This window comes from Rhamphochromis longiceps, linkage group LG19 (assembly GCF_057381845.1).
Source record: "Rhamphochromis longiceps isolate RC_006_pf linkage group LG19, R_longiceps_female_GT1.1, whole genome shotgun sequence".
NCBI lineage: Eukaryota > Metazoa > Chordata > Actinopteri > Cichliformes > Cichlidae > Rhamphochromis > Rhamphochromis longiceps.
The window spans coordinates 15,013,496-15,040,932 of NC_140575.1; the positions used below are offsets into that span (position 1 = coordinate 15,013,496).

The 27,437-nt window shown below is 41.7% G+C and overlaps 1 protein-coding gene across 1 annotated transcript in view; it reads right to left on the reverse strand.

The window, feature by feature from the left end:
- Positions 1–22,892: 22,892 nt before the first annotated feature.
- lingo2b (leucine rich repeat and Ig domain containing 2b) overlaps positions 22,893–27,437 on the reverse strand; it is a 41,866-nt gene continuing 37,321 nt past the window's right edge. Inside the window, exon 2 of the mRNA XM_085391267.1 lies at positions 22,893–26,195. Coding sequence (XP_085247393.1) covers positions 24,284–26,152 — 1,869 coding nt within the window. The 5' untranslated portion in view covers positions 26,153–26,195 and the 3' untranslated portion in view covers positions 22,893–24,283. The remainder of the gene's footprint in view (positions 26,196–27,437) is intronic.

Genomic DNA, 27,437 nt, shown 5'->3' on the forward strand with positions numbered 1-27,437 from the left:
ACCTTTCAAAGTCAAGCTGTTCCCTGTCCTGAAGGGAATAGCTTGACAGGGAATAGTTTAGTCATTATAGTCCAATAATTGTGAGGTTACAGTGAAAAGAAGAAGAGTTTAGGTTGTAACATCAAACATGAAAATCCTTGCTGCAATCCAAACACCCCTCTCTAAACATCTGAACAGTGTTAAGCTCAATTAACACTGTTCCTTTTTTAAATGTCTTAGAAGTCAGTGGAACTACACAGATCAATTGTCTTCAAGCTGTCATTTTCCTTGTTCTTTCTGAATAAAACGAATACCTTGTGGTCACAAAACAAGGCTATTACAGCAGCATTTGGAGAAAGCAGCTACAGTTTTTGGCCATTTTGGTGTCCTATTATTTTCCACTACATAGAATTTTAATAAACATTAGGTAAAACTAAAAACACACTTTATTTTATTGCTGATGAAAGTCAACAGAATTGTTTGCAGCCATGTTTCTGTTACAATTTATCTGATTTTGCCAGAGTTAAGACCCACCGTCGTGACTGTATTAACCTCTAGCTCGAATAAATTTGCATAGCATATATGCAAACTGGCCCTAATAATATTGAATATTATTTCAGTGAAGTCAGTTTCTTTCTGTTGTGGCCCGTCACAGCATTTCTCTCTGTGTGCAGTAAGCCTATTGCTGAGAGTCCCTTTTTCTATGGAGCTCAGCAACAGCGGACTTGGACAATGTGTGGACAGTCAGCCAAGCAGTCAGCTTAAAAAAAAAAAGAAAAAAGTTGGCTCCAGCTGAAGTTTTCAAGGTCACTGACCATCAACAGCCTTTCCAAATTGTGTCCCCCCTGGCTGCTATACTGATGAGATTTCAGTCTGTGAAAAGCATTGCAGCAACAGCTGCTGTCTAAGTCTGAGCAACAGTCCCCTCTTTTCATTTTTCACAGACAAAATTCTCAATGATTATTAGCTGTACATGTGTAGTTTTCATTTTAATATTGATACAAAATCTTTTTTTGTCCATAAATGAAACTAGTGTTATCAGAACATCTTCTATTGTGATGATGAACCTGTGAGGTTAAGAGCCGCCTTCATTTTTGACCCTAATTATGCCTAATTAAAAGGATGCTAATGCACTGTACTTCAGCACCGTGCTTTACATAGAAGAGCCTCAGGATCTTCTACCTTCATGTTATAATTCTTTTAATCTTCAAACTATGTGAAGGTTCTTGGGGAAATGTTTGGCTTTTTATGTCTCCCACAAAAGCCTTTCTTATTACCACTTGCCAGCCACCTTCTGTGATGATGGTACATATTAGATTGAGCTTTTTATGTGTTTTCTGATTGTAGCCCTTGCAGTGATGCAAACAGGCACTCTAACTACCCAAAAATATTACTTTGCTACTTGCAGGTTTTCTTACACCAGGATCAAGGTTTGGAAAATCGTGTTTGTCGCCCACATTGCTCCTCTAGGAGGTGTTACATCCCAGCTGCTTCAGATTCAGCATTGATTTCACATTTGATCCTCATTACACTAAGTGTGCAGATGTAAGACAATAACTCTCTGCCTACGATATTTTGTAAAGAAACTAGATAACCATTAATGTTAAAAATTGTCCTTCTGTCTAAGCATTGATCTGGTTATATGTCAGCTGAGTTTTAAAGGAAAACCTTCAATAGAGTTAGAAAATTAATTGGTTTCCTGAGCAGAATTAGCTGAGAAGATTTAATACCAATCTATTACACTTGTAACAGACATTAGCATAGCATTGGATCGCTGAAATATGCCGAACCTGCCCAATAGTTTAAAAAAACATGTTACTTTTGGTGTTAACTTTGTAAAAAGAGAAAGAGATGTAAAAATTACACATTTAATTATTATCTGATCAGATGACTGATGTTTTACAGAGAAATTAAAACATTCAGTTATTTATGTGAAGGCTAATGCTAACAAAAATGAGACTAAAGCTGATGTTTGGCAAATTTTTTTTATATATCCATAAAATAAAAAGCATATAGCCTGCACTTCTAATAGTGTATTATTACTATACAATTAAATAAGGTTAGGATACTTTGTATCAATATTTTGAGTATAAATTCAGAAGAATCACATGGTAATGGTTGGGAAATCGCAGGCTGTATACCGTGCTGCCTTACATTCATTCTTTTCCACATATCCAGTAGACATATAAATATTATCCTGCAGTTAATACTGTATCCACAGCATTCTATTGTTTCCAGTTGTATACCTACTGAACAGCCACTTTGTTAGGTCTCATGCAAGGGCTTAACCAATCTTATATGTCTATGAAAACAGCATTTTACCATCTTCCTCAGTTTTTCTGCTCTTGCAAGAACTAGCGCTTTGTCAGTGTAGACTGTGTTGTCTTTTGACAGTAGAAAGGCTTTATTTGAAGTTTTACACGCCTCCTCTTTCATCTTAGCTCATCACTCAACTTGGCGAGCAGACTTTTTAGGCAGTAGCGCTGTCGTCTTCAGCTGTCATTTGATCCGTATGTGCCCTAATGAGTAAGAGGCAAATGCGTCTGTGATGCCTTTCCCCTCCATCACACCTCAGTTTAACGAGTGTGAAAAAAAAAATCACCAGTCAATTATCTAAATGTGTCGTAATAAACTCACAACATGGACCACTCTATTTCACAGTTTCACACATTATTAGCAGCAAAGTTGTTTATCCAACCGTTCAAAATGCTCTGACCCTTGTGCTGATGATAGTGTGAGCATCCCACATTTGACCGGGCATTTATTTAAAGATAAAGCGCCACTACATTAATCATTATGAACATAAAGGCAGGTGAAAAAAATGAAGGCAAAACAAACAAGTAAGGTCACTGAAAACCAGTTGAGAGCTACACACCATTTTTCAAATCATATTCCCTCCGTTTGTGTTTCAGCGATGGTGGTGGAAAGCAAAGTCTCTCTAAAATGCTGGCCCAAAATCTACAATTCAACTCAGTTAAAATGTGATCACTGTAAAGGCTGTAGGATGTGAATCACATTGTTTTTGTACTATAGAACTACTCACTGGCACCTCGCACGCTGTGAATGGGGGCATTGTCATCCTGGACGAGATCACTCCCATCAGGAAAGAAATCTGATAAATGTGATAATGTGATTTGCACTGATGCTTCCCGCCAGGTTCAGACTGCACATTGTCCTGATCTCAAAGACATAGGGCACTGGCTTTGGATTGGGACCAAAAATGGATGTCATGCACAACAGTTGGTCATTTGATATCATAAAGAGTGTAATGGATGAAAATCACTTCATTCTGACAGCAAGACTAGCGTTTTAGATTTTTTCCCCAAGTTTTTGCAGTGGTTGGATCCCTTTTGTGAGGTGACCCAGTAACTGTGTACAACTGTAGACATGACTATGTATGAATTTAAAATGAGGGACAGTAGACAGACAGTATATGTGTGATAGAGACCTCTTCAGTTGCCAGAGTACTCTAGAACCAAGTCTCATCTTAGTAGCCCTCTTGAAATGCCTCCTAGTACGTTTTAAAGGAGTTACATTTTATTTTGCATTTGCATCAATATAAAACAGACACTTTTTTAAGGTACATGTGTTCAAATATCACATCAGTCAATTTATGTGGCAGCAATTTAATGCATGTAGATATGGTCAAAGTATCCTGTTGAAGTTTGAAATGGTGAAAAAAGGTGATTTAAGTGACTTTAAATGTGGCATGTTTATTGGTGCAAAATAGGCTATGGCTGGTCTGAGTATCTGAGAAACTGTTGATCTACTGGGATTTGCCCACAAAGCAACCTCTGGGGTTTACTGAGAATGAAATATCCATTGAGCAGCCGTTGTCTCGAGGGTAAAGCCTTGTTGATGGCAGAGGTCTGAGGAGAATGGCCAGTGTTTTTTGAACTGATAGAAGTGCAACAGTCACTCAAATAACCACCTTACAACCAAGGTTTCCCAAAGAGCATCTTGGAACACACAGCACATCAAGCCTTGAAGCAGATGAGCTACTGCAGCAGAAGACCACAGCGGGAGCCACTGCTGTCAGCTAAGAACAGGAAACCGATGCTACAGTTCACACACGCTTACTAAAATTTGACAGCAAAAGATTGTAAAAATGTTGCCAGCTGTTATGAGTCATGATTTCTGGTGCATCATTCAGATGATATGGTCAGAAATTGTGCAAACAAAATAAAAGCTCTGATCCATCCTGCTTTGTGTCAATAGTTGAGGCTATCCCCGCCCATCCCTTTATGAACACAGTGTGCCCATGTTCTCACGGTCGCTTTCAGCAGGATAATGAATCATATTTAAAAAACCATTAAAAACCAGACCAGTTTCTTGAGCATGACAGAAAGTTCAGATGGTGTCCACAATCACCAGATCTCAAACAGAACACCACTGAGATGTCTTTTTAACTGCAGCCTCCTTTAAAAAGGTCTTGTGAAAACACTAAATAGAGCATTATATTTTCACTCTCATTTTAAATGTAAACAAATGACATCTACTTACTGTCAAGTGAGCCTTAAGGTAAAAGTGTTCATTTTCTAGCCTTGATGGAGGTAATCTAGTCTCTTAATGGCTTCTCAGTAAGTCACTGTTAGGCACAATAAATACCTCATTAATTGAGGACTTACCATAACTGAGGAATGATCAGTTCTAAAGCTCTGAGGTTAGGGGGGTCTGTGGTTGTGTCTGTGTATCTGTGGTTCACTTCATTAGTGTCACTGTTTTTTCTCAGGGAGACGTGATTGAGAGTAGTGACAGCACAGCATCTCTTTTCATTTGACATTAGACAGACAGATGGGCTCCTGTTGCTGTCCGGGCTGGCAGCCTGATGCCGACCGCCAGCATCCATCAGGATCGGTTTAACATCAGCCCTTTCCTCGCTAACCTATATGGCCATGAGAAATGGGCCAAAACTGCCCTCAGAGCAGCCTCTGGGGCCTCCATGAATCCCAGCTTTCCTAATTCTGAAACCCAGCTCTTCTATCTTTCCCTGAGATGTACTGGGTTAAAAAAAAGACGGAAAAAAAATATGTACATATTTAGTGAATGCAGTGTTGTGCACAGTGACATATATCTGATCAGATAACATGAAACACTGACACGAACAGACATTGCAACTATGGGCAGAAGAAGAAAAATAACAGGGATGAATCACACGGGTTTGACCACGAGGATCTGTTATATTTATTAAAGGGTGACCCTGTCAATTCATATTACTTTTCAATTTTTTAAAAAAGAACAAAGTATGGACAGGCTGCTGGGCTATAATAAGCGCAATCTCTTTGTATGGTTTCAATGCAGGCTCCAGGTTTGAAACAAGACAACAACAACGATCTGTGTTGCGATTCAAAAGAGGGAACTTCAAAGAGACTCATTTTCTCTTGCCCAGCTGCACTGTGGCTCGCTGCCACAGGCCAATCGTTATAATGAGTCTGAAAAAAAAGAAGCATTCTGGAATAGACAGCTAGGCAGACTCGCACTGCAAGCTACTGTACAGTGTCTCAAACTGATCATCAGATGCTATGATGAACAAAACACAGGGGCTTTAAATACTGCCAGTAATAACCGCATTAATAATAGGCTGCTAAATGTCACGTGAACATCAAATTTTTAACAGCTAAAGAAAATGAGCTTGTTTAGACAATGTTTGCAAGTAAAACCTTTTCTGTTCTTTCTTGGTATAACAAGATGTTTGATTTATGAGAAATTAACATAGTGTGAAGATATGAAAAAGCTCCATTGGTGTCTCTTTGGGAAGATTCGCAGCCGTTTATGAGAAACAAAATGACGATGATGTGTTGTAGCTGGAGAGGAAAGGGTGTAGCAATAAATGTGGAATATTATCAAGGAAAATCATTTCAAGAGTCTGGGAAGCTTCACGGGAGTGGACTAAGGCTAGAGTCAGTGCATCAAGAGCCACCATGCAAAGACGTCAACACAAAAGATGCTACAGCTGTTACATTCCTAATATTGAGGCACTGCTGAGCCAGAGAGAACATCGCAAGTCCAAAGTTCTTCTCCAGATTAAAAGTAAATTTTGCATTTTATTAGGAACTCAAGGTCCTGGAGTGTGGAGAGGCACAGAGTCCAAGGTGTTTGAAGTCCAGGGTGAAGTTTCTGCAGTCTGCAGTAATTCGGGATGCCGTGTCATCTGCTGGTGTTACTGGTGCATCAGTGTTTTATCACGTACATCACAGCGTCTACCAGGAGATTTTAGAGCACTTTATGCTCCCATCTGCTGAAAGCTTGCCAACACTACTACCAAATAGTTTGAACAACTAATAATGTTACTAGGCTTGATTGGCCAGCCAACCCGCTTGATCTGGACCCCGCAGGGAATTAGGTATTCTCAAGAGGAAGATCAGAACCTCCCAACCCCAAAATACAGATGAGATGAAGGCCACTATCAAATCAATAACCCCCCAGCACTGCTGCAAGATGCCTCCATGGCTGATGCAGTAACTCATGATGAGGGAACCTCAACCAAGCACCGACTGTATAAATAAACATACTTTTCAGAGGTTACAGATTTCTGTGTAATCCCTTTTTTGGTCGAGCTTAGGTAATAATTTGAGACTCTTAATTTGTACTTTCATCAATTATAAGTTATTAGAATCAAAATTAAACAAAAAAGCTTGAGTTATTTGACTAATGTGCAATGCACATACATTTTAAAAAATTTACTATTTGGATTAAATAACAAACATAACTTTTTTTTTTTTTTTTAATGCAGTCGTAAACAGAGGCAGATCTACTGGTGGTATGGGGTTGCACATGCCACCCTAAATTAATCTCTTGCCTCCCCCATCATGACACACAGCTCTCCCCTACTTTTTTTCCTACTTTTTCTGCCTGTCCAGTTTGGATCTTTAGCCATCAGAACTGTTGTCTGAAGGCTAAGAAAGATGCCTAGTGGATTTACTTTACCAAGTGGATCATCATGGAGTTGCCATATTGGCCCATTTATCGACCTTTATTATAATTATGTATTTCTTTTCTTTTCTTTTCTGTTGTTACAGACGGGACAGACATGACTGGGGAATAGGACAGGGAGAAAGAAAGAATGAAAGAAAGAGAGGGAGAGAAAGAAAAATAGAGGGGAGAAGAGATGGTGAGAAAGGGGGGAAGAGGAAAAAAAACCCCAAAACAAAACCCCGGATCACCTGTATGGAGATAAGAAAACAAAACAGAAGAGAAAACAAACAAAAAAGAGCAACAATAAATACAACACCATCACAATAAACTAGCTCCCCAAACATACTCTATATCCCAGGTCCAAGTACCCTCGTCCCCAGAGGGGCAAACCGATGTAACCCTTCTCTCCGGGGTGAAGGCAAGCAGACCGTCCCCTTATCTGTAGTAGCTCTCCCCTACTTTTAACTTTTATAGGTTAAAAGCATCAGCAGTACTGTCTCTGTATTTACTTGGTATTGGCTCACTACCAACATTTACAGTATTGCACCCACTACAAGGGAAGGCAAGAAACAAAAGCAGGAAGTAAAATCTCAATAAGGCTCATTGGAAAACTAACTTTCAGAGTAAAACAGGAAGTCACCAAATGACAAATTAAGATGGTCCAGACAATGAACACAGAAAGCTCATGTATTATAGTATGAAAATAGAGAATAGAGAGACAGCTGAAATCTTTAAACAGACAAATATTGAAAGCAGCTAAACTGTCAGTTAAAAATTAAGTGTAAAAAACAAGAACACTGCTTCTACTAATAATAAAGTAAATGTTAGTATGAATCAAGTATTGGTATTACTGGAAAAACGGAAAAAACGCTGAAGTGATCATGTTATGCTAAATTCAAACAAAAATGAAAAGCACTAGCATATTTACCTAAAATTCAAATGATGAAAGACGATAAAATGTCGACAAAGTCTGGATAATAAATCTGAGCTCAAGGCTTCTGTTAATGTGAAAGCCTTTAAAGAAAATTTGTTCCACTTCAGGTGAATAAAAGTGAATTTCACCAAAGGTTTGCTGAAGTGTAAACGTTGAAAGTTGTTGGAAGTGCAATTTATATCAAAAGTTATGGAGAGGTTTGACAGGCATTCATTTCTGACATCATCTTGCTATGATAAGCTTGATTTCACTCGTGATATTCTGCCAGAACTTCCAAAACATTGAATGAGATCAATACAAAGGCCAGCACCAGAAAAGTATTTAGAAGAACCAAATCAATAAGTGTTTCTCTAAATGGCAACTTCTGAGAGGAATTACACGGGCAAGTTCAGGGGGTTAAAATTAAAAGCCTTGAACAGCTTGTGTACCTCTTTGATTTTAAATGCATCACTTCAGGTTTGATTGATTTGCTTCAAAATGTATTCACAGATATTTACTGCGGGGGGAAAGATTTTTATGAATCTTATCTTTGCTGCACTTTTGTCTGGCATAAAGGCACCTCCCTCTTCTCCATGTTTGTGATGTGAAGGGCATGTACAGTGGGGCAAAAAAGTATTTAGTCAGCCACTGATTGTGCAAGTTCCCCCACTTAAAATGATGACAGAGGTCAGTAATTTGCACCAGAGGTACACTTCAACTGTGAGAGACAGAATGTGAAAAAAAAAATCCATGAATTCACATGGTAGGATTTGTAAAGAATTTATTCGTAAATCAGGGTGGAAAATAAGTATTTGGTCACCTCAAACAAGGAAAATCTCTGGCTCTCACAGACCTGTAACGTCTTCTGTAAGAAGCTTTTCTGTCCCCCACTCGTTACCTGTATGAATGGCACCTGTTTGAACTCATCATCTGTATAAAAGACACCTGTCCACAGCCTCAAACAGTCAGACTCCAAACTCCGCCATGGCCAAGACCAAAGAGCTTTCGAAGGACACCAGGAAAAGTATTGTAGACCTGCACCAGACTGGGAAGAGTGAATCTACAATAGGCAAGCAGCTTGGTGTGAAAAAATCAACTGGTGAATGACCTGCAGAGAGCTGGGACCAAAGTAACAAAGGTCACCATCAGTAACACACTACAACGGCAGGCAATCAAATCCCGCAGTGCCAGACGTGTTCCGCTGCTGAAGCCAGTGCATGTCCAGGCCCGTCTGAAGTTTGCCAGAGAGCACATGGATGATACAGCAGAGGATTGGGAGAATGTCATGTGGTCAGATGAAACCAAAGTAGAACTTTTTGGTATAAACTCAACTCGTCGTGTTTGGAGGAAGAAGAATACTGAGTTGCATCCCAAGAACACCATACCTACTGTGAAGCATGGGGGTGGAAACATCATGCTATGGGGCTGTTTTTCTGCCAAGGGGACAGGACGACTGATCCGTGTTAAGGACAGAATGAATGGGGCCATGTATCGTGAGATTTTGAGCCAAAACCTCCTTCCATCAGTGAGAACTTTGAAGATGAAACGAGGCTGGGTCTTCCAACATGACAATGATCCAAAACACACCGCCCGGGCAACAAAGGAGTGGCTCCTTAAGAAGCATTTGAAAGTCCTGGAGTGGCCTAGCCAGTCTCCAGACCTCAACCCCATAGAAAATCTGTGGTGGGAGTTGAAAGTCCGTGTTGCTCGGCGACAGCCCCAAAACATCACTGCTCTCGAGAAGATCTGCATGGAGGAATGGGCCAAAATACCAGCTACTGTGTGTGCAAACCTGGTAAAGACCTATAGTAAACGTTTGACCTCTGTTATTGCCAACAAAGGTTATGTTACAAAGTATTGAGTTGTATTTTTGTTATTGACCAAATACTTATTTTCCACCCTGATTTACGAATAAATTCTTTACAAATCCTACCATGTGGATTCATGGATTTTTTTTCACATTCTGTCTCTCACAGTTGAAGTGTACCTCTGGTGCAAATTACTGACCTCTGTCATCATTTTAGGTGGGGGAACTTGCACAATCGGTGGCTGACTAAATACTTTTTTGCCCCACTGTATGTGCCTCTTTAAGCAGATTTTGAAGCTCTCTTCTCTGACCGTTAATCTCCAACCCAGCAGCAGCCAATAGGAAACTGGAAATGAACCTTCTTCTTGTGGCTAGTTCCTTTAGGGTTTGCCACAGTGGATCATCTGCCTCCATCTCATCCTGTTCTTCTGCATGTCCTCCTTGATTACATCCATGAACCTCCTCTGTGGTCTTCCTCTTTTCCTTCAGTTGGCAGCCATTGAGCACTCTGTCTCCAAACGGATAAACCTGAGCTGTCCATCTGAAATATTCCTTTCTAATCTTATTAAAACTGGCCATGAATGATTGCAAATTTATAGTACCAAAAATTTAATGGGAAATATTTTGTGTTCTTCAGTACTTTAACCAACTTTCTCTCTTTCATGTTGCTTTTAATATAGCTTCCTGTGACACCCAGAGCTCAGTAACAAAGCACTGTTTCCCAGTTCAACACGTCTATACTTGAAAATCTATTTTAGCTGCACCCTTCCTGAATATACTGCTTCTCCTTGCACCCCGCTGGTTTTCAAGGGTGTTTGTCCCATGCAGATTTTCTGGGGTCAAGACCAAAGTTTCCCCAATGGCTTTGAACTTGTTCCCAATTCCCTCTAAGTGGCAGTGGCACTTGGAGTTGCTTTTCTCAGAAAGAATACCTCAGCAGTAGAGCATAAACAGAACTGACAACAATAGCAGCATTCGACTGTTGTGTATAATGCACTAGGTAGACACAGAATTGCGTATCTTTTGGATAATTATACATCCCCTACTTCACTTTCAATTTGTGTCCAATCCCAACACAAAAAGAGTTGCTTCCTTTTTATATGTTTGTTTGCCATTTTCTTTAAAGTTTAGCTTTCAGGTAGAACAGACAAAGTTTTTGGTTCGATCCCCAGGTGCTCCAGACGAAGTCTCCCTGTGCAAGATAAGAAGTGCCCTTGATGTGTCACCAGTGTGTGATCATAAATGTGCTGTGGCAACAAAAATGCCCTTCACCACTTCATCATCAGTTATTTGTTATTAAATCTGTAATCTAAGGCATTCATCAACTTCTTTTTTAGAGCCAGGAGCCACCCATATTTGGATGAGGGTGGAGTATGAAGCCAGCCCCCATGATTAGTAAAGTCCCTTCCCCGACTGCTTGGGTCACACTGACACTTGGTAAAGTAGCACACAAGGCAGATTGTTTGAACATCTGAGTGCATGACAAGCCGCATTATTTGTTAGATCATTGCATTAAACATACTTTACCACCACAAATGCAGTTGAGAGCTTCTCTTCTGTGGCCTGGATTAGCAAAGGTGAAGCTTAGCAATAGCAAATCAGCTATTGAGGCATTTCTGCTGTCAAGTTGGGGTGAATGAGGATAGAACCTACATCAGATTCTGGTCACAAAAGGCTAGGAGAGTGGTTAATAACTACCAAGAACTGGGGGAAAAATAGTAGCCTTGGTAAAAATGGGTCACAAAAAGTGTGCAACACCAAAAACCTTGCAGTTGTTTTGGTCATGATAGCAGATAGCCAGAGGCACCTGTGGTTTGCATGCAATCACAGCAATCTACTAGCAAGAAAGGAATCGCAAAAATGGTTTTAGTGCAGCACCCTGTGCCAAGCTTGCTGTGTCACACAGGTGCGTGAAAAGCAGGGTGGAGACCTCAAACATGCTCCGCCTCTCAAAAATAAAAACACACCCACCCACCAAGACACACACATACACAAACCAATACAGAGGGGAGGAAAGAAAGAGACTCTGAGCAGCCGAACAACTACCAACTGGTTAGGAAATACAGATTTTTCCTCAAACCAATTCAATTCAATTCAGTTTAAACTGCCAGGTAAAGTAAACCCTACAGTAATAAAGCCAAAACGCCAATGGTCACATGACCTCATATGAGCAAGCACTTGGCTACAGTGGGAAGAAAAAATCCCTTCTAAAAGGAAGAATCCTCCGGCAGAATATCTCTGTCTCTATCTATACAGATTTATTCAGTTTATTTCATTCCGCAATAAATCTCAGACTAATTTAAATCACAACCTCTTTAATCCTACTTGTGTTTATACAAGTGTTTTAGCTCTCAAACCGATTCGTGCGTTATGTGTTTTTAATTTTTATTTTGTAATTTTTTAGGGTTTTGTTCATCCCCTGTTGCTTCTATCACCATTGTGCCTGCAGACACTAGTGTCAGCTCTGCTCTTCTTCAGATTTAAATTCCTCCAGACACCCTTCCTATACACTGCTCAGACATTAAGGGACTCCCAGTAGATTCCAAACAACTGCGTTTTTTTGGAAGCAAGCCAAGCGGAGACAGCCATCTGGGTTTCCTGTGCGTCTTTTATCCCGGATCAAACAATCAGACATGAAACATGCGGGAGCGGTATCTCTTCTGGTTATTGCTCCCTTTCTGGGAAAAAGCTGAACACACTATAATGATTATTCAGACTGTTTCTGCAGACATGCTTGAAGTGACAGTCCGACTCATCTTGCAGCACCTGCTGAGGCAGAGTTGTATATATTTAGGAGCAGGTGATCCTTGTTACCCCGATGCACTGCAGCTTTTTGGCTTATCATTTCATTTAGCAAGCGGGCAATTTTCAAATAGTTACTGCAGCTGTCATATTGTCCATAAATTCCCTGACAGAAAGGAAGCATATTGGACTAACTATCATTGGAGCGTGTGCAGTGTGGTAATGAGCCAAGAGCTGTTTGTGCTGCAAGCTTCCTGCTTTCTCAACTCTGCGGACAAAGAAGTACATATATTTGAGTTTAACTTCAGGTGGGTGAGGGTTTATAACATGTTAGCATTTATAAGCAGAAATCTCTGTCGTCCAATCTATTGATAATTGCATTTACCCCCTCAGGTCCCCTGTCATTCATTCAGTCTAATTAGCTCTCCTGAACCTCTAAGCATGGCTGTGACCTCTTCATCCTGAAGAGGCTGACTTCTGCCTCATCATTTTGACTGCTGGCTGACAACCAGCGCCGACCAGTGTGGATCCTTCCTGGGCAAATACGTGCCCCCAATGTTTGTTGCAGTTTAAAGAGATATATCTCAGGAAAATTAATGACTTATCAGATCTATTGTTAGTATACCAGGAAAAGTCCAGTAACCTGCATGTAGTCCAGATATTTGTGCTTAAACAGATCTGCAATACAAGTGAGTGATGTAAAACTAGCTGCCACTGGCCAGCCCTCCAGAATGCACCCAATTAATTGGTGACTCATTGACAAGCACGCTGCTATGGAAAGACAATTGTGTCTAGTGATTTCAGTTGAACAATGGGCCTATTTAAAGCTGACTGGAAGGCTTGTTGTAAAGGAGAATTAATGTTTGAATTAATCAGCACCTAGCTTTGCTTTTCTTCCTCTGTGATTTAGTGTCAGCGGGAAGAAGCAGGGCACAGAGTCATAACTCACAAATTAATCATTTATAATCATTCGTTTCACTTTCTGGCAAACTGCAGTTAAAAAAAAATAGTGAACATGCGCTGACAAGATTTGTAAATGTCATGTTTTTGGACCATCCTTTATCTTTTAAAATAAAGTTATGGCTTAGGCTTTACTGCAATACTGCAGTATAAGCCAGCTCGAGCACTCACAGTAGCTGTAACCTGTAGTGTTCACACAGGTTACAAGTGAAGCCCAGAGGATATCTCTAATGTGACTGTAATCCTCCATGGCCTCAGCGCAAATCTCACTGTATGCCTACAGGCACCCAGTGGTGATTTTTATATACACATGTAATATCCTGCAGGGCAGGTGTCCCATTCATAAGTGCCCCTGCCTACTTTTAAACAACTCAGGTGAGAACGTCTTTTAAATGACGTCACACTGAACATTTCCTACCCCCCAGAGCTTTGGGCGACGTATCAATTTAGTCCACTCCCTGGAGGGTTGACTACTGACGCAATGTGATGTGCTTCTCTTCTGTTATTGCTCTCATCTTTCACAGTGCACCTCTCGCTGACACTTGCCACAAGCTGTGTTTTAATGGGGCAATTCCACCGAGATGAAATGAGTGGTGCTCGACTCTGACCAGAGCGGGGTTAAACGAGAGTAGGCCGGTGCTAAGCGTGATTTCACCATCACTGCAGTTTGAGCGAAAATGCCCTTATCTCAAGCATGAAGCATAATTACATTTTCACAAAAAACGGTGGCACTTGTATCACATTCTTGTTTTTAATTTGAGTTTTGAAAAAAATCTAATCATGGAATAAAAAAAAGAATGCAATAATTATTGTGACTGAGGTTAAAAAGATTGATCATTTTAAGGAAATGTGAGAAAGTGCGCTGGAAACAGACATCTCTGCGGACCGACTCGATTAGCGACTGACCTTTCATTATCGTCTGTACATCATCAGCGAGCTTCGAGGCACTGGGGAGAGCTGGTGCACCAAACTCCAGATTTCTTATTGATCTGTGTTACTGTGAAGCATGCATCAAAACGGCACAGGAGGAACTGACTGGAGGAACCAGACAGTGAAAGGTAGCAGGGATAATGATTGGTTACACAACCGAGGCAGGGACAATTTAAAAAATAAATAAGTAAAAAAAGAAAAAGAAAATCTGTATCCTGTCAAGTTTGGTTACAAGTTAAAACTGAATGAAAGCAAAATATACTTTTTCAGAGTGTGGAAGCAATTCTCCCCAGAGTTATGGCTCATTAAGTCAGCCCAAGCCCTTCACAGCTACATAAGCAACAAAGATAAAGTTTGGAAAGTTTAAATTAAACATTTTTCAAGTGCCTGACAATCTGCTTCCATATCTGCTTCTCAACTAAAATACAAAACAAAAAAAAGCTATGAGTGAGGGACAAATAGTTTTATTTCAAGTACTGGCTAACAGGTCAGAGATTGTACAATAATTTGGATCGTCCACTCTTGAAAACCTCTATTTCATTCATTCTTTTGGTACAGCTGCAGGTGGTGACACACTCTTTATAAAGAGCCATTATGATGTGCGAAGTAATTCATTTAAGAGTGCATGGCTCTGCGTGTGAAAACCTCTACTTGAGTGGCACCAAACACTCTGTAAGTGTTTTAATCCACTTAAAATGCTGGCATCGTACATTTACTGCAGAAAATGATGGCCCTGGTTTTAATCAGAGGCGTAAAACGGAGCTAATAACACTGTGTTTCTTTGACTGATCACTAAGCAAGAGAATCTTTTACAATAGAAATTACACCGTTAACAGCTCGTAATGAGCTCAGATCATTAAAGAACTGATTTGGAAATCCTCTACTGAGCAGAAGAAAAGAGGGAAGGAGTAACAGATTTATTGCATTTTCGTGGCATTGTTTACAGCAATCGTTCAGTGAAAGGAAAACTCCAATGGAAACAATGAAAGCCTGTTGGAGCGACTTTGATCCTGCCTTCATAAGGACTCAGCGCAGCCTGAATATTCTGTGTGAGCTTTCACACACAGAGCTTTCTATTGGAGCAGCATAACTGGCATTACTTTGTACATTTTGCCCATTTGTCAGTGTGAGGATGTGTACATGTCAGCTGTTGTTATCAACAAAGCAGCGATATGACCTTATGTATGTTATCGCCTTACCTTAGAGTCAGGTCATGTAATGTGGCGTGTTCCCAGAATTTACAGGCTTTTTTAGGATACATACACGCTACAGCTCAAAGTGTCCCAGTTCTGATGTTTTTCTTTCATGTGGCCCAGTTTTAATGTTTTCTGATCAGTGTAAGCAGCAAAATAACTGCATGGAGTCGCAGTTTTCCAGCTCCAGTCTGGACCACACAGAGGTGTGCTGCACAACCAGATCAGCTTGAATATGAAAACATGGTCATGTGTAGGGGTTTCTTCAGATTCACTCTGCAGCAGAACACGTCCAAGGTGAACTATGTGAGAAAGAAATTTAATAGCAGAGTTGAATTTTCTTTTCTTTTTTTGGAAGCCTTTTATTTAGTATATTTGTTTAAAATATTTTGGGGTCACAGAAATATTACTTTGTTAGCACTGTAGCTAGCTGGTGATTGATGATAAGGACTAGTGATTTGCATTTAGTCAATAACCAGCAATCTGAGAAAGATTGCTACAGTAAATTGCCCTAAAGCAGGACTTCAGACCTCCTCTTAATTCAGTAAAATCTCTCTTTTAAAATCACTGAGACGACATTTTTAGTAGAGAAATTTATAACAAACAAGCCAGCATCAACTAGTGTTGAAGGTAAATACAAGGCTTCCAGCTGGTAAAGCAGAAAGGCTAGCTGGATCTCACCATGCAGAAAACAGCAGGGACAGATGCAACAAAAACTGCATGGGATATAAAACACCAAATACTTATCAGAGCATGTTCTACTTGTAACAGGACACTAAATATTTTCTATCTGAACTGATCTAAAAGTCAGAAATTTGAGTTTAACAACCTGTGAACATTCATAGATATGGGCATAAATATATATTATTTACATGTAAGTGTTAACAGTTTATTTTATTTTATTTTTTTAAAAGGAGCACAAATGATATCCCCAATGGCAGCAGCCCAAAAAACTCAAGCTGTGAATTAAAGTGTGAGAACTTCTTAAAGTGTGATTTGAAGATACATCCTCACCCTTTGACAGGGATCTCCAGGTTAAAGAGATTAATTAGATAAGTAATGCACTTAATGTAAATGGGCTGTATTTATATTTCTTAGTTTGACATCATGCTGTAATGTTTACTGAGGGTACGGTATGGTCAGGTATGGTACAGAGCCTCAGCTAAAAGCTATGAATTCTGGGATAGGTTGGGCCACGAAGGATACACCTGATCTATCCTTCAAATCCACGGTAATCGATTTGGAGCAGCCTTCGAATTGGGACGCTTGGCTGTGACATAATCGTCCTCCGAAGGATGCGGCCTATGAATTGGGACATACTTATCACCTCAAATAAATATTAGCATCATCATGTGACTGTTAGCATACAGATTTTCATAGTTAACATTTTCATCACGTCTTGGTTTTGCTAGATTTCGTCATTAACCAAAGATCTTAACCCTCTCAGGCTCAAATTAAACTTTTTGTTGCTAATGCACAACCAAGTCCTGCAGTGGTACTTCTGAGTAAAAAAACCTCATAAAATATGTACAGGGAGTGCAGAATTATTAGGCAAATGAGTAATTTGTCCACTTCATCCTCTTCATGCATGTTGTCTTACTCCAAGTTGTATAGGCTCGAAAGCCTACTACCAATTAAGCATATTAGGTGATGTGCATCTCTGTAATGAGAAGGGGTGTGGTCTAATGACATCAACACCCTATATCAGGTGTGCATAATTATTAGGCAACGTCCTTTCCTTTGGCAAAATGGGTCAAAAGAAGGACTTGACAGGCCCAGAAAAGTCAAAAATAGTGAGATATCTTGCAGAGGGATGCAGCAGTCTCAAAATTGCAAAGCTTCTGAAGCGTGATCATCGAACAATCAAGCGTTTCATTCAAAATAGTCAACAGGGTCGCAAGAAGCGTGTGGAAAAACCAAGGCGCAAAATAACTGCCCATGAACTGAGAAAAGTCAAGCGTGCAGCTGCCAAGATGCCACTTGCCACCAGTTTGGCCATATTTCAGAGCTGCAACATCACTGGAGTGCCCAAAAGCACAAGGTGTGCAATACTCAGAGACATGGCCAAGGTAAGAAAGGCTGAAAGACGACCACCACTGAACAAGACACACAAGCTGAAACGTCAAGACTGGGCCAAGAAATATCTCAAGACTGGTTTTTCTAAGGTTTTATGGACTGATGAAATGAGAGTGAGTCTTGATGGGCCAGATGGATGGGCCCGTGGCTGGATTGGTAAAGGGCAGAGAGCTCCAGTCCGACTCAGACGCCAGCAAGGTGGAGGTGGAGTACTGGTTTGGGCTGGTATCATCAAAGATGAGCTTGTGGGGCCTTTTCGGGTTGAGGATGGAGTCAAGCTCAACTCCCAGTCCTACTGCCAGTTTCTGGAAGACACCTTCTTCAAGCAGTGGTGCAGGAAGAAGTCTGCATCCTTCAAGAAAAACATGATTTTCATGCAGGACAATGCTCCATCACACACGTCCAAGTACTCCACAGCGTGGCTGGCAAGAAAGGGCATAAAAGAAGAAAAACTAATGACATGGCCTCCTTGTTCACCTGATCTGAACCCCATTGAGAACCTGTGGTCCATCATCAAATGTGAGATTTACAAGGAGGGAAAACAGTACACCTCTCTGAACAGTGTCTGGGAGGCTGTGGTTGCTGCTGCACGCAATGTTGATGGTGAACAGATCAAAACACTGACAGAATCCATGGATGGCAGGCTTTTGAGTGTCCTTGCAAAGAAAGGTGGCTATATTGGTCGCTGATTTGTTTTTGTTTTGTTTTTGAATGTCAGAAATGTATATTTGTGAATGTGGAGATGTTATATTGGTTTCACTGATAAAAATAAATAATTGAAATGGGTATATATTTGTTTTTTGTTAAGTTGCCTAATAATTATGCACAGTAATAGTCACCTGCACACACAGATATCCCCCTAAAATAGCTAAAACTAAAAACAAACTAAAAACTACTTCCAAAAACATTCAGCTTTGATATTAATGAGTTTTTTGGGTTCATTGAGAACATGGTTGTTGTTCAATAATAAAATTATCCCTCAAAAATACAACTTGCCTAATAATTCTGCACTCCCTGTTGTCACGGTTCTGGGTCCGTTGGACCCAGTATTTTGAGTTCATTATGTTTTGGTACTTTTGCATCATGGATTTTCCTTTATGTTTCTCTGGTACTTGGTGTTTCAGTTATCTTGGTGTTTTTCTATATTATGATTTATGATCTGATACTGTTGTGATTATGATTATCATTTAGTAGCCTTTGGTCAGTGTCAAGTCTGTCTCTGTCTAGTCTGTGTCTTAGTAAAGTGTGTTTTGTTTCCTGTTTTACTTTGAAGGTTCTTGTTCCTGTCTGATGTTAGTATGTGCAGCTTTGTTCCCCCTGTCTCGCTAGCCCTGATCTCTCCCAGCTGTGTCTCCCTCCTGTTGCCGATTCCCCCGTTACTACCCTGTGTATATAAGCCCTGTGTGTTTTCCTGCCTGTTGCCGGTTTGTCTGTGTTACTCGGTGTCCGTCTGTGTTACTCGGTGTCCTGCTCGTCTCTCTGCCTCTCATCCCTTTTTGTATCATCTCAGGTTTGTCCTTTAGCTTTCCCAGTTCAGGGGCCCGTTCTTCGTACGTCGCTTACTACATCCAAGATCAAATGACACATCCAAGATCAAATCATCGCGCTAACCGTGAGCTCGCTAATCCGGTTCCCCGAACACACCTGCTGTTGACGATTAGTACAGCTGGACGCAGTAATGTGACATCACTGGGTGTCGTAAAAGGGGCCACGCATCGATAGTAGAAACATTGATCGGCAACCCTCTGATTGGTCGGCGAAAATGTCGACGGAGCGCGCTCGGCTCGGTATTTTTCGGCAGCAGAGCAAGAACTCTTGAGTGAGGGATTTCAGGAGTTTCAGAGTTTAATCAGAACGCAAGGGAACACTGCAAAGGCTGCAAAAGCAAGGAGCGAGGGCTGGCAGGAAGTTGCTGACAAATTAAACTCGTAAGTAATTTAATAATAACAATAATAATGGAGTGGATTGATATAGCGCTTTTCAAGGCACCCAAAGCGCTTTACAATGCCACTATTCAGTCACTCTCACATTCACACACTGGTGGAGGCAGCTACAGTTGTAGCCACAGCTGCCCTGGGGCAGACTGACAGAAGCCAGGCTGCCATATCGCGCCATCGGCCCCTCTGGCCAACACCAGTAGGCGGTAGGGTAGATTTATTATATTACACTATATTATCCAATATTATATTACATTATATTATAATATGTTATATTTTATCCTCTTTCACATTAGAGCCACGACAGGACCCACTAGAACATGGGAACAGGTAAAAGTGAAATATAAGAATATCCTACAGAATGGTAATATTTATCACTTATATTGCTTTTAGTCTCTTGGAAAGAGACCCTGGAATAATCTGTTTGTTTATAACAGCAACCAAGAAAAGGGCAGAGGAAAAAAAGACAGGTGGTGGTCCTGCACCCCCTCGTCAACAAGTTGGTTAAGTGAATAATACCCTCACGGGAAAATCGATATCTCTCTATGAGCACACTGTCGCGCTGAGCTAAAGGATCCTGTCTGTCCCGCAATATACGCTGAATTCTGAGGACTCTCCTTATCAATCTTGCACCTTCCGCAATGGGTGGCTCGCGTATACGGACAGGACATGGCTGCGACAGGCTTCCCAAATCCACCTTCGCTTTTATAGCCGTGGTCTCTCATCTTGATTACACGAAGTAATTTACAATTGCTACTCTGAAATATGAATTAAATCTGTAATAATCACATACATGTAATAGAATGTTAATAGTACATTTCCCTTTTTTAGGAAATGACCTGTGTGAAATCAATAAATGGATCAGGTGCTGCATTGTCTTTAGTTACATTGATGTTATTTATTTATGGTGAAACAGTGGTGGAATATCGCTGTTGCTTTCGTATGATGACGCGGACATACCTGCGTGGCCGCGATCTAATCCTGTTTACATAAAGTAAACCTGCTCCCGAGCAGGTTTACGCTTACGGCTCTGTTGCTATGACAGCAAGTCCCGGATGAGCTTCGGGGAACCGACTGATCCAGGATCACGCGAAATCGTCAACAATCTAATCCGGCTAACCTACTTAGCGAGGTACGAAGAACGGGCCCCAGGGGCCCGTTCTTCGTACGTCGCTTACTACATCCAAGATCAAATGACACATCCAAGATCAAATCATCGCGCTAACCGTGAGCTCGCTAATCCGGTTCCCCGAACACACCTGCTGTTGACGATTAGTACAGCTGGACGCAGTAATGTGACATCACTGGGTGTCGTAAAAGGGGCCACGCATCGATAGTAGAAACATTGATCGGCAACCCTCTGATTGGTCGGCGAAAATGTCGACGGAGCGCGCTCGGCTCGGTATTTTTCGGCAGCAGAGCAAGAACTCTTGAGTGAGGGATTTCAGGAGTTTCAGAGTTTAATCAGAACGCAAGGGAACACTGCAAAGGCTGCAAAAGCAAGGAGCGAGGGCTGGCAGGAAGTTGCTGACAAATCAAACTCGTAAGTAATTTAATAATAACAATAATAATGGAGTGGATTGATATAGCGCTTTTCAAGGCACCCAAAGCGCTTTACAATGCCACTATTCAGTCACTCTCACATTCACACACTGGTGGAGGCAGCTACAGTTGTAGCCACAGCTGCCCTGGGGCAGACTGACAGAAGCCAGGCTGCCATATCGCGCCATCGGCCCCTCTGGCCAACACCAGTAGGCGGTAGGGTAGATTTATTATATTACACTATATTATCCAATATTATATTACATTATATTATAATATGTTATATTTTATCCTCTTTCACATTAGAGCCACGACAGGACCCACTAGAACATGGGAACAGGTAAAAGTGAAATATAAGAATATCCTACAGAATGGTAATATTTATCACTTATATTGCTTTTAGTCTCTTGGAAAGAGACCCTGGAATAATCTGTTTGTTTATAACAGCAACCAAGAAAAGGGCAGAGGAAAAAAAGACAGGTGGTGGTCCTGCACCCCCTCGTCAACAAGTTGGTTAAGTGAATAATACCCTCACGGGAAAATCGATATCTCTCTATGAGCACACTGTCGCGCTGAGCTAAAGGATCCTGTCTATCCCGCAATATACGCTGAATTCTGAGGACTCTCCTTATCAATCTTGCACCTTCCGCAATGGGTGGCTCGCGTATACGGACAGGACATGGCTGCGACAGGCTTCCCAAATCCACCTTCGCTTTTATAGCCGTGGTCTCTCATCTTGATTACACGAAGTAATTTACAATTACTACTCTGAAATATGAATTACATCTGTAATAATCACATACATGTAATAGAATGTTAATAGTACATTTCCCTTTTTTAGGAAATGACCTGTGTGAAATCAATAAATGGATCAGGTGCTGCATTGTCTTTAGTTACATTGATGTTATTTATTTATGGTGAAACAGTGGTGGAATATCGCTGTTGCTTTCGTATGATGACGCGGACATACCTGCGTGGCCGCGATCTAATCCTGTTTACATAAAGTAAACCTGCTCCCGAGCAGGTTTACACTTACGGCTCTGTTGCTATGACAGCAAGTCCCGGATGAGCTTCGGGGAACCGACTGATCCAGGATCACGCGAAATCGTCAACAATCTAATCCGGCTAACCTACTTAGCGAGGTACGAAGAACGGGCCCCAGGTCTTTAGTTTTGTCTTCCCTCTTGCCTGTTTGCCTTCTCACTCCTGTATAAATAAACTCACCGGCATCTTATCCACTGCCTGCATCTTGGGTCCTCCTTCTAAATCCACACGGCTCGCCTCGGCAGCCGTGACACCTGTATATGGGGTAATCAGGTTGTTAGTTTTTAACTGTTGCAAATTGGCAACGCCTGCCTCGAGAGGGTTAAAAGTTAAAATGTTAGGGAATTTAATGTGATTGTCAAAAAAGGAACATAAACACCAAACTTCATGACAATTCATCCAACTGTTTCATTTTAATTTTATTGTCAATGATTTCGTGTTTGAGGATCTGCAAAACCATAGGGATCCCTGGGGCTATGGATACTTGTGTTAACTATCAAAACCCAAGTGGTTTACCAACTGCAGCTAGCTTGACTACAGATGTGAAAAATAGCACTGAACTATAGCATATTAAAGCGGCATGTTTTAACTTTGAAAAACCGCCACCATGCTGAGCACTGTGCGGTATTCCTGATGTTAGAGTGCAATTAATTGAGCCAAAATAGCTCATAAATGTGCATGTTTGACACCATGACATATCAGCCACACTGTTCCTATAATATTAAACTAATAAAATAAGTAAAAATCACATTAATTAAGTCATATAAAATCATGCCTACTTGCTTATGAAGAAGTGATATTATAGACAGCAACTCCAGATTTAGGGGTATGATTAAGATTTATTTCCTTTTGAAAATATACCCATAAATTTGTCATATGAAAACAATTATACAACCTTGAACATTTTATCACAACAGGATCACACAAGTTAACACCCACATCCCTGCATTACAAAGAACAATTTCAACAACAACGGAAACCCCCCCTTAAACAGTACAAGATCCACTACAACTTTAAAATTTCCATCTATTAAATACCCAGGACCTTTTGGTAGCCCCTGGGAAGCATCCCGACACGCTAGCTTGAAGTGATGCGCTCAAAGAAAAATGCGAGAGGAAGGGGAATTCAACCCATAAATGTGCGAAGCTCAACTGTGTCTTGTCCCAAAGAGGGCACTGGCCAGTAAATCTTTGCCATTGTGTCTAGCTTTTATATCATATCAGGGGATTTGTCTGGCAGAAAAATCTCCAATGATTTATTATGTTATAAAATGGGTTTAACATGCCATTTCTATGGCTAGAAGCCTTTCCAGAGCAATAACAGAATTGTCCACTGCTGTTTGTCAGGAAAAGCGTCTTGTTTTGCTGGGAAGTGAGCTCCAAGGGAAAGACAAAGCTCTGGCCTCACATAACTACATTTCTGTAAGTTTAGAAAAAAACTATCCAGTGTTGAAGTCATTCCAAGGAGGACAATGACCCCTTTTCATAATGTAGCTATGCAGCATCTCTTTTGAATATATTAATTGTCATTTTGCATACAAACATATATAATCCTCTGTTTTACTCAACAGTGGCGTTGGTGTCGTTACAATGACCGAACGAGAAGAAAAAGGCCTGGAAAAATGCTTTGGACCCCATCATTCGCTTTAATTGTTCCACCCAACAAGAAAGGCAATGCGTGCACATGCACAAAGAAACACACGAATGCAACATGCGCACACAGATGCACGCGCACATACAAGCACGCACGCACACATGAACACAACGCACACCTTTCACACTGCAGCTAAGATGGGTATTAGACAATTTAGTCCTGACATGTTGCAGCGATGATAGCTCTACTGCCACGCAAAGACGTCCCCTGTCAGTCCCGGCGGCTCCCTCCTTCACCTTGATGTCACGGTGAGTCGACAACATCATTACTCATCACATCACCACTGAATCACATGCCTAGTGCAACACTATATCACTCCCATATTGATATGTTGGTTATAGTATTATATTCAGTGTACTGTATGAGAACATTATTTCATATAAACACGTCCACGGTTTCATATATCACTTTTATGGTCACATGTCCACTTTGTCACAACGTCACCGTCATATCGACACCCACTATAAATGTACATGACTTTCATTTGTCACAAATCCACTGTGTCATAGAAAAAACTTTATTTTTTTCCCTAACTGATATGTGTGCACTGTGCCGTTAACACCGTTATGGTGTGTGCCAGTCTGCGTTGTTTTCAGATCATTTTCATGTTGACCCTTCGTGGGCCACTTGTTTCCGTCGCCTCTGCTGAAGCCCCGTTGGATTTGCGAGGGACATACTCCATATCAAAGTTGCTCTTATGGCGTCCTTTCCCTCGGCTCCAGGCAAACAGAAACAGGAAGCAGAAGATGACCACACCTAGGAAGGACAGGCAGCCCATGGCTGTAGATATAATGATAGTCTTAATGTCTAATGTGTCTGTCATGTTGTACAGTGCAGTCCCATTCCCCGATGTGCTGTTGGAGTCTGTCAGATTATTTGTGCTCCTGTTGCTATATTGAGATCTATCCCCAATGCTCAGACTCTTCACAGCTAAAGAGGCCGAAAGGCTAGCATTGCCAGCGGGGTTACTGGCAATACACCTATACACCCCGTGGTCATGCAGCTCTGCTGTCTTGATCTCAAGGGTACCATCTGGTCGGACCTCCACCCTACCACGGCTTTTGGCTGTGATATAGCGTCTGTGAGGTGTAATCCAGACCACAGACGGCTGTGGCGCTCCCTCTGCCATGCAGCTCAGACGGGCGGGCTGGCCTTCGTCAGCCATCAGCAGCTGTGTGGTGTTGGGTCCAATCCGTGGCTTGGTGCAGGTCATGTACTTGGACACCAGAGGCTCCTTGAGGTCCTGGAGAGTTTGCCCAATGAGGTTCTGAGGTGCGCTGCACTTAGGCTGGACATCCAAAATCTGCAGAGAAAGGGGCTTGTGGCTGTTGAGCAGCCAAAGCAATCTGCAGTCGCACACTAACGGGTTTCCACCCAAACAAAGCCTCTTCAAGCTGTCTAGAGAGGCGAACACTCCCTTCTCCAGAGAGTCCAGTCGGTTCTCTGACACATCCAGTAGTTGTAAAGATTTGAGGCCCGCAAAAGCAAAGGGCTCTATAGAAACCAGCTGAGCCCCTTGGAGGCGGAGCTCCAGCAAGTGTGAGAGTTGGCCCAGATCTCCCTGGTGGATGTGCTGGATGCGGCAGTAGGACAGGTTGAGATGCGTGAGGTAGGGTAGGTTGTGCAGTGCTGTGCCTGGGAAGGCAGTCAGGTTAGTGTTGGTTATGAACAATGTTGTGAGGTTGAGGCCATGCAGCGAGAGGGGAGGCAGTGTGTCCAGCCAGGGCCAGAAATCAATTTCTAAATGGCGGAGACGAGATAACCTCTTAAAAGAGAAAGGCTTAAGAAAACTAATGCTCAGGTAGCGCATGCGCAGCTCGACCAGGCTGTGCAGATGTGCCAGAGCGTCACTAGGTACGACCGTCAAATTGGAACGTTCCAGTGTCAGGCTTTGAAGTCCGAGTAATCCAGTAAAGGCCCGCTGAGAGATGAAAACCAGCTCGTTATCGCCCACCTCCAGTGATGTCAACCTACGCAGATCTTGAAAGGCATGATCCAGAAGAACCACCAGTCTGTTGTGGCTGAGATCAAGGCGGATGAGGTTGGTCAGGCCCGACAGAACACCGACAGGAACCAGTTGGAGAAGGTTACTGCGGAAGTTGAGCGAGCGGAGAGCAAGCTGAGAACGAAATGAACCAGGCTCGACCGCACTGATGAGGTTGTCGCTGAGATCCAGGTCTTCTAGTTGCTGGAATGAAGAGAAGTTGTCCGGCGTGATGACGCGCAGCTTGTTCTTACTGAGGTCTAGGACACGTGTCTCAATGGGGATGCCTTCAGGGATGGTGAGGAGGCGCTTGCGGTGGCAACTGACCGATTTGCTTGGAGCAGAGCAATCACATCGGGCGGGGCAGCTCAGAACCGAGCTGGCCAGGAGAAGCAGCAAGGCCCCGCCCAGAAAGAGGTGGCAGTGGTGCGATGCTGGGTGTCGCATGTCTCTTTTACCCACGATGCCCTCTTTCATGGCACAGCTTCTTGTGCATACAGAGCACCATCACGAACAAGCTCTGCAAGACATGAACAAGAAATGTGTTAAATTACACTTACACTCAGGCTGCACCCCCTCCTCCGCCTTCGTGCATTTTTCAACCTTTTACAACCTTTTACACTTTATGTCTACTTAAGCTGCCAACTCTGTTCTCCTTTAATGAACTGTCCCTTTTCCTGGCGAGGTGGATATGAGGGAATTAAACTCCCAGCAGGGCGAGACACAGCAAGAAATAGAAATATCAGCCCCAGAAAAATGTGAACGTTCATCACTGTGTTAGCACAAAAGGTTGCAGGCTAACTGGAGATGTTTTACGAGGATGGAAGATGTTTCAGCCCAATGGCGAGAAATGTCCCTCGTTAGAGTCCACTGAGGCTGAATGCCCATGTGGATTTGTTGTTGCTGCATGTGTGTGAGTTGGTTTTGCAGCGTGCGTGTCTGAGGGGGTGGGTTAAGGGGGTGCTCAAACTAAAATCCAGACTAAACAGAAAATGAAATGACAGCGTGTGCTTGCTGCTATAATTAAATCTACAGAGTTTTGCCAGCACATGTAACCCCAACACAATGAATGGAAGTATATATTATATACAACTCTTTATTTAGCGATCGACATATTGAGTCAACTCACTTATTGTTAAATATTGCACTGAACACAGTGTGTTTCTATAATTTTCACTAAGATGTTGTGACAAATGGCAGTTTCACATGCTTTCTCTTCTTTCTTTTCTGTGCTTATTATTTTTTCGTTATGGTGTATGCATTTGTATTGCACTTTGTACTGCTTAAATAACCCAGCAATACTTATTGTATTTCGAAAAATACATTTTTATTTTTGCAGCACAGTGGACTAACACCTCTGCAGCCACTGTGCATGTTTCGCCGTGCACGTGATTTATTCTCAGCTCGCGATTATACAAAAGGTGTTTACCGTGGCCACATTTGCTGCTTTGCATAACAGTGCATGCAACTGTTTCCAGTTAAATCATTTTGAGTTAATTCAAACCAAATTCTTTCAATTATGTTTAAGGAGACAAATGCAAACGTGGCCACTTGCACAAGTTTTTTTCCCACACGGGTGAGGTGATTACACACTAATAATTTTCAGAGGCTGCTTTAGTGAATTTAAATACGCATTTTTATTCATTTGTCCTGCGAAATGTGGCTCTTAATTTCCATTCCTGCAAAGGCAGGGCTGGAAAGGAAGCATAGATAACAGCAGGGTAATGAGGAGACGGATGCAGAGTTCAACAGTAAAATGTTA